The sequence below is a fragment of the Bremia lactucae genome, linkage group LG7, assembly GCF_004359215.1.
Source record: "Bremia lactucae strain SF5 linkage group LG7, whole genome shotgun sequence".
NCBI classification, from domain to species: Eukaryota; Oomycota; class Peronosporomycetes; order Peronosporales; family Peronosporaceae; genus Bremia; species Bremia lactucae.
Window position 1 is genome coordinate 291,882 of NC_090616.1, and position 8,248 is coordinate 300,129.

The 8,248-nt window shown below is 49.2% G+C and overlaps 1 protein-coding gene across 1 annotated transcript; it reads right to left on the minus strand.

The window, feature by feature from the left end:
* Nucleotides 1-4,433: 4,433 nt before the first annotated feature.
* On the minus strand, nt 4,434-4,876 carry CCR75_005798 (uncharacterized protein; the record flags this gene model as incomplete). The annotated part of the gene is made up of 2 exons (XM_067963873.1): nt 4,434-4,534; nt 4,612-4,876. The coding sequence occupies 2 exons, from the start codon at nt 4,874-4,876 to the stop codon at nt 4,434-4,436; spliced, it is 366 nt and encodes a 121-aa protein (XP_067816020.1).
* Between the last annotated feature and the right edge of the window lie 3,372 nt (nt 4,877-8,248).

Sequence of the window (8,248 nt, forward strand, 5' to 3'; positions counted from 1 at the left end):
TTCACGTATGGTTTGAATATAAGGTTTCACACTGCCGTCAAGCGACCAACTCTGGAACCACTATCGGTGGAATAAATAATCATTAATAAATGCTTAACTTATTATCAGCGAATTGATAGCAATTTTATATTATCTTTTATTATCTTTGTATATTCTTTTGATGGCTTGAGCCCAAAGGATTTTGTCTGTCAATCACCGACATAGCAAGTATCACTCCGGCTTTCGTGAATTTATTTTGCTTACATTCCTAATGAGAATACTTTGTTATTTGAATATTCTTACATCTTGTGATATTTGAAAATCAAAAATATAAAAAAACGGTGAACTGCAACTAATTGAAACAATCAATAAGTTTTAAAAGCTTTAAGCGTGGCAACAGTGAATTAAAGTAATTTAGGAGGGATAATGTTATATTCACACCCATTTCCTTAAATCCACACCCTTTCTGCGTAAAGTTAGTTTTTCACAACCGTTTTATTGATTTATACACTCTTATCTGTTAGAATACAAAAACTAACATTCAAAATTTTCAATATTTTCCGTTTCAATTCCTAATTTTTCCTAGATCTGGAATCCCTCCGTTGAGTACAGTGAAGGTCCCTACGGGAATATATTTGGCTCAAGTATAGTGGGACTCAAACTCAGTCTGAGACAGCCATCCGACCTCCTCGCGCACCGTTTGAATTGCCCCTCCTCGTCATCTGTCCCGCCATGATTGGTTATGGGGTGGATTCGCTGCGTGTGTCTTTTCACCCGGAAGGACTGGGGCTATGCTCACCGATGGGGCAGCGGAGCATGGAAGCTAAGGACTTCAGAGCGGCGGCTCCCCAGTGGGAAACATGGAACCCCCGGTTCCACAAGACGTGTATAAGGACTTGGCGCCCATGCGGTCGCCTCCCAGACGTGGAAGAGGCGCAAACGAGTGCGAATGATATTGTTGGTCCCGGCAAGGCTAGCTGCATGCTGCTCGACCGGGTCCAGCAAGGAAACTTGCAGAGCATCGGCTCCACGGATGCCGGCGAACAGAGCAAGCATGTTATTTTGTTGGAGGCGGGCACGTCGTAATGCGGCCACGCTCTACTTAGAAACATACCCTAGCACAGCGAGGAAGCGAAAGAACCAGCTTCATTTGCGTGCAGCGAGGTAGTTGCAGTGAGCGCATTAGCGTCCTTACAACGCATTAAGTACTGTGGTTAAGTGTCGTCATGGAAGCGGAAATTCGGCTCCTCGTGCGCACCTACCAAGTAGGAAGTAGTTTTCAGACTGATTTGTATTTAATCGTATTAAATATAAAGACCTATTTTTACCAATCAAAATGTCATCTCTACAGATGACATTTTAATATATATTGCGAGCGTATCTTTCTAGATACCTCGCGTAACGGATGACGCTAGCCGTCATCCCTCCTAATGTGAATGCACCCATGTGCATCACATACACAAGGGTTGGTTACAAATGTTAACCACACCCGAGTGCTGGGTCTAATTACTTTAATTTAGTAATTGACCATCCCGTTAAGTACACCAAGTGTACTTAACGGGGACTGGGTAACATTAGGGCAACTTTAGCCCATTACACCACCACCCTTTTTGAAAACGAATTTGCATTTTGAATTCGTCAAAGAGGAGCGAGGAACTGCGAGCAGCTTTACGCGCCGCTTGTTCACTCAATCACTCTAGCGACCTGTGTTACCATGCACGGCGCCAAAGATGCCACCTTAAAGGGGCCACGTTGGTGTGTCGTCTGCGAAGACGCCCACTGAAGCTGGCACTAAGAGCACGCATCGCGCTAATCGCCGGCCGCGTCCAATGCCTTAGTCGAAACGCCGACAGCTACTGCTGCTGTCGCGTTGACGGGGCTGAAAAATTCATCTCACTTTATCAGTGAGGATGCTGATCCGTCGCTCATTGTCGACTACAACGAGTCGACAGCGTTGCCGTCACCTCATAGTAGTAATGCGGACAACGAGATCGTGAGGGAGGATGATGGCACATTATTGCCCATACAAACTTCTCTCATGGCTCACAACATGGAGACAGCAACTTTTACGAATGCTGTCTCGTCGTCTGCGCTTGATAGCGCGGCAACATGTAATGAGAGCGCTACCCTTAAAGGCGCAGCTGCTTCTCCGTTGGGTTTAACCACAACGCCACATGCTCAGACCATAATCCATAATGGTTCTGACATAGAGGATTCAGGGCCTAAAGATCCGCCGACGACACGTGAACGTGCTCGGTCGGTGTCATAAGCCTATGTGACGGGTGGCATTCCAAAGATGCCCCCTCCATCTAAATGGCCTCATTTAAACGGGCCAAGAGCGTCGCTCTTAGAGCGCGCTCTTCTAGACGCCCATAATTAATATGGCGTCTTAAAGTCATGGAGGGCTCAGAGAAATCGCTTGGGCGTATTTTCTCGATCCCGGTCGTGCTGCATTCAAATGAAACGCCCGACCAATACGAGGCGGAATTCCTGAGCGCATTATCCGCATTCTGATGCGGTGAAACAGCGGTCACAGCGAATCTATTTCGCCAGCTTGCGTGTGAAAATATCATAGGCGGTACGGTACCCCCTGCTTCTTCTCACAACGCTAGTTCTGCTAGTCCATTTGAGACTAGCGAAGAGGCCTGAGCTGGTGCCCCTTTTCATAGGCAGCTATCAAGCCGGACACATCAATACGTAGGGTATCGATCGGTTCCCAAGAGTCAAAACTCTTCGAGAAACCTTTCCATTGGACGAGGATCTGATACCATTGTCTCACGGAGCGGTGTGCAAGCAACATTCCAGCAAGGAAGCGTTGATTCCTACCCGTATCCATTACTGCAGGTGGCGCCCGATAGGAGTGGCGATATCGCCCACTTACTCGCGGCTGCCTTATCTTCGTCCATTCAGTCACATGCGCTAAGCGCTGCTTAACGATGTTTTGCGGATCTCGAGGATCAAGTCTTGCGACTGACCTCGAAGCTCGTTGATGTCCGAGCGGAGGCTCGTCAGGGTTATGAACGCCTGAAAACTCGCTTGGACCTCTTTGAACGGATAATGCTGAGGCATCCGCGTTACTCGCGTGATGTTCTCGCTCTTCAAGTCCTGTTCTTGGAGGGAGGAGTCGGTCCAATAGCTTTTTGGCTTCACCATCCCCCTCAGCCGAACGACGCTCGACTCACAGTCGGCGTCACCATCGGACTGTTTAGACGGATGGGGATATGTGACCTCATTTGGGTCTACATACCGTTTCAGACGACCCACATAAAATACGGGGTGCGTCTTCATATACGGGGGAAGAATGAGCCTATAATTTAGGTCTCCAACATCTTCTACCACCGAAAAGGGCCCAATGAAACGCGGCAACAACTTCGTAGTACCTCCAGGTAGTACAAATATTGCATTTTTAGGTAGGGTAGCAGTGCTTAATAGTACTTTCTCATCCACTCTAAAGCGTTCCTTTTTTGCGACCATTTCGGTCCGCATATTCGTTTGCTTGTCCTGTGCGCTTGCCATTGCGTCACGGACTTTACGTGTGATGGCTAATCGCTCATCCACAAAGCGTTGAGCCTCGCTCACGCTTTTAGCATCAAACTCGCCTATTGGATACCACCGAGAGGTCGCTCATAAGGCGTTGTTTTGTTGACCACTGCTAAACTGGCAGGGTCACTAGGGCAAGTTTCTGTCTTTGAGATGATACCCTCATGGGTCATCGTCATATTGACGAAACCATGCCCCTCGTTCGCACCTAGCATAGTGAGGGGCCCTTTCTCACTAAGACTCGGGCTGCGCACAAACGAGACTGGCTTCGGAGGATGGCGCAGTCCGTTAACCACGCCCGAGTGCGGTTAACGGACTGCGCCATCCTCCGAAGCCAGTCTCGTTTGTTACTTTAATTTAGTAATTGACCATCCCGTTAAGTACACTTGGTGTACTTAACGGGGGCTGTGTAACATTAGAGCAACTTTTGCCTGTTACATTTGTGGTGATGGTGCGAATGAGAACGGCACAGGTAATGAATGGCAAAGAAGACGTGACTTACGCGGGAGAAGAAGATGTTAAAAGGGTGATTTTATTGTTATAGAATAGAAACGGTGTATTAGGCGGAAAAGGTCAGTACTGCAATGCAGATGGCTGCCCGGCGTTGACCTCAGGAATGATCTTGTTTCACCCCTTGTTTTTACCCGTGTTTCACTTCTGACAGCATCCCATGCGACCAATCATAACTCCTATATACATAAGGACAACGTGTTGCGCTATAATTAGCCCTTAACATGGTTTGGAAATCCTTTTAAAGGTTAAAACGTTATAATAATTTGAAGTTAAAACGTAGCGGATTGTCAGTTTGCCCGAGTTCAAAAAATCTGTATTGTTAATACGATATTTACTTTTCTATGCCTATGTCAAAATGAGTCGTTATGAAACTAAATGGATAAAGCGGAGGAAAACAAAACCTACTCGCTAAGGAGCACCTTGATAGGCCGGATAAAACTAATGGTACGAAACCAACGGTTTTCTCCCAAGCCTGTGTTAGCTCCATTCTTACGAATGATGACTGACCGAGATGATTGATTTGCATAGCAAAACAATGGCCACGCATATTTTTGTTATACACGCCAACAATGTAAATACCTGGTCCAAGGACGACGTTAGGCAGAGGATGCACCCGTCGCGCTATGGCCAAATAGCCCACCCCATCCCCATCAAAAAGATTTTGACGAAGTTGGGGCAGATGAATGCTCCACCCAGACTTGGGGATGGCACAACGGCAGTATCGAACTATCTGTTCAACATGCTTGAAGCCGCTGGACACATCAATGCCGGCGAGATTGGCTTGGTCAACACACTCCCGCCAGATTTCTGGGAGATGGCGGCTGGCTTCCTCATTGGCTGCCATGGCGAGCAGGGAGCGACAATTTTGGGCCACAAATGCTTGATACGTCGTCTTACGATCTGGATGTTGGGTCAGGAACCGATCCACGATGTCGAGAGAGGCTTGGTTGCCATCATCAATGAACTGCTGGCGGGGGACTTAAGACGTCTCAGCAGTGTCCGACCAGCGAACATGGTACTCATACGAGTCGGCAGATCCCCGGCGGTCGTCGATAGCATCAAATTCGAAGACTTCGATGATGGCTGAGGATCGACGCGCTCGCTTGGGACGCTAGGCTGGGACATGAGGTGCAGCGATTCTCGTCCGAAGGTGATAACGCTGAGTAGATGCATTAAAGTCCGCTGGCATCGCGGGCGTTACTTGCGGCGTCTGCAATCCCACGGCTGGAAGGGAGGGCTGCACAAATGGAGTACTAGACGCAACTTCGTCCGCACCAGCGGTCGCGCTGCCCTCACAAGCGGTCCCGTGTCGAAGATTCGCAACTGCGACGCCTTGATCGAGAATCAGGCTTGGGCCGCCCGTCACCCTTTTAGGCCCTGACGACGACCCTCTAGTCTTATATATCCGACTCCAATCCAGACGTCTTGGGGTCGAAATTTCGGATGGAGACCCCTTGGAGGCGGTAGCGATCGAAAGGTTCTTAGTGGCTGCGTGGTCCATCTTGATGGTCGACGGTTTTGGGAATTGGACTTGAGCTGGGCAGGAAAATTGAGAAGTGAGGACTGAAATCTTAAAGCCAAGTAACCTGTCAGAACTGATATCCTGCAAATGGAGATAATCCGGGTAACGATGTATAAATTCTCGCAGGAGCGGGAAGGTCAGGCCTGCAGAAATTTCCTAAGCCGTTTTGAGCCACTATAAAAAGCTGCTGAGGCCGGCCAGCGGAAGACCAACCCCTAGTCAATTTTGCGATTGACACCCAATTGCCGCAACTCCGTAATCATATGTCAGACTCGGGCCGCCCGTCACCCTTACGGGCCCTGGCGACGGCCCTCTAGTCCTGACCTACACTACTTGAGTCATTTTTGGCAATTCTGTCGGCCCCGGGAATCGAACCGGTGACCTTCCGTTTAAAATTTGAGTGGTATACCACTGAACCACAGGAGTGAGGGGTCCCACCCTGGTGTAGTGGTTAAGCTTCGACTTGGTGACCCAAAGGACACGGGTTCGACTCCCACACCAATCACGAAAATATGAAATGGAACAGACTTTCCGATACTCTTGGGACCCCGGGTATCATTAAGCACAGATAAGCCCTCGGGCTAGAATCTAAAATCAAAATTTAAAAAACTGTCAAGAAAAATCAGATTAAAAAGGAAGAGTTGTAGAATATCTTAGCTAAAGCCGAGTAGGTATAGGTTGTTTTAACGATAAATATACAATCAACTTTCAGCCGACCACCGGAGTGATACCTTGAACTGAGATAAACTTTATATATAAACCAAAGTGAAAAGTGAGAGTTTCTATCCAATGGCGCGCATGGATCCTTCATGTTTGAGAACCCGCCAGAGGCATCATAGGCAGAAAAAGAGGACCTCTGACACTTAATTTTAACTCACCGCACCGAAATACCGTGAAAAATTGAAAGTATGGTTACAGCATCTCACCAGAAGCGTGGTCTGTCCGTACAGCCGATGTAGACAAGCTAATGAGTGGGCGCTAAATGTAGTGTAGACGACACGGAAAGCTGGTCCAAGAGGTATGGGCGCACGCTGGCGAAACAAGCCGTCATTGCGCACAGTCCACAGCAGATGAAGGGTGGCACAACGCGTGACCTGCCATAAATTGCGGATGAAAACTTCATGCTCCTGCCAAGCCAGCGCAAGACCTGGCGGTCGCCCAAGGGCAATATCGAGCCACGATGGCATTGCAGTAAAAAAATCGACCAGTCGCGAAATTGGATCGACCACAGGTTAGCCGGCAGGGCACACTCAAAAAATAAGTGCCGCTCTGATTCCACTGCATGGCATCCACTCCGTACGCTATAGATGATGTTGGGATGCGCATCTCGAAGAACAGCGAAACGCGAACGCACCGGCAAAAGCCGAAAGGCAAGGCGAAACTGCAAGTCCGAATAGATTGGAAGGAGGAGCCACCGAAGTCGTTTGCACTGGTGTACGAACACCATGATGTCAGTTGCAGTGATTCGCGCATCGTGTAACTGGATCGGGTGGGGCTTCGTGGGAAGCGCTGCCGTCCACACCAGCATGAGCAACTGATAACGGGGTATATAGGGCACGACGTGAACTCGGTCACTCACTCGCACACCAACGTACGGTGTAGGTAGACACGTCCACGCCACACCTGGAGGTGGTAGCGGCGTCTGACTACAGAGACCACGAAGCCGCTCATATATTTGCGTGACTTCATGGTGCAACCGTCGAAGCCACTGAAATTGCTGGTTTGCGGCAATTGACATGAGCCGGTAGTCGATATGGCCGCGAGCAAACGTTTCAGAATCCAGGCACGCACCATCAGAATCCAGAAAGTCAGCAAGACACCGAAGTTTGAAAGTCGTCACGGCGTGTTGCCGGTAACTTCGTTGAGGTTCAGCAACCATGCGCAGGCTGCGTCGCTGTGGCGTGGAGCTGTCGGATAAAGACGCCAGGAGGAATTGATATTCAGGCTCGGCATGAAACCATATCGGTTGCTGTAGCACATACCCAGGTCCTTCCACGTAACTTGCCACTTGATCAAATACCACAAACGCCAGATGTGTCGCCACCAGTGAGATAACACGTTCCACCGGAGCAAAGCTCCGGGACGCATAGGGCTGATAGTGAGGAAGTCGAGAGTTTTCCAGGAAACCCACATGGGCAAGGCCAGCGAAATAAGTCTAGTTCCCGGAGTGGTCCAGTTACGCTGGGCCGATGCTGACGCAGCGATAATTTGGAGGAACACGTTGAGTTTTTGGCGTTTGATCGCCGCTTCGATGCTAGGGATACCTAGACCTCCATTTAAGCGGGTCTGGTACAGAAACTCCTAATGGATAAACTGAATGTGCTTAGCGTTCCGCTCGTAGCGACGCGCAAGCACAAAGCGATTAAGTGTGGACTGCCACTGCTGAACTACGTGCCGCGGGATTGGCACATGCACGGCAAAGTACCAAAGTCGGGAAAGCACCATTGTCATCGAAATAAGCAACCGGCCTTGAAGAGTTCGTGCTCTACGAAACCAGTGCAAAAAGCCTTCGTAGAAACGCCGGTCCATGAACTCGACAATGGCGTCGTCAACTGGATCCTGACCGAAGAGAATGCCCAAGAACTTAACCGTCTCACCCCGTTGTAGCACCTTGGCAACAGGAAAACAAGGCGAGGTGCTACGTCGGTTCAGGGGCATAATCACGCTCTTGGCAAGGTTGAGCCTGGCTCCGGA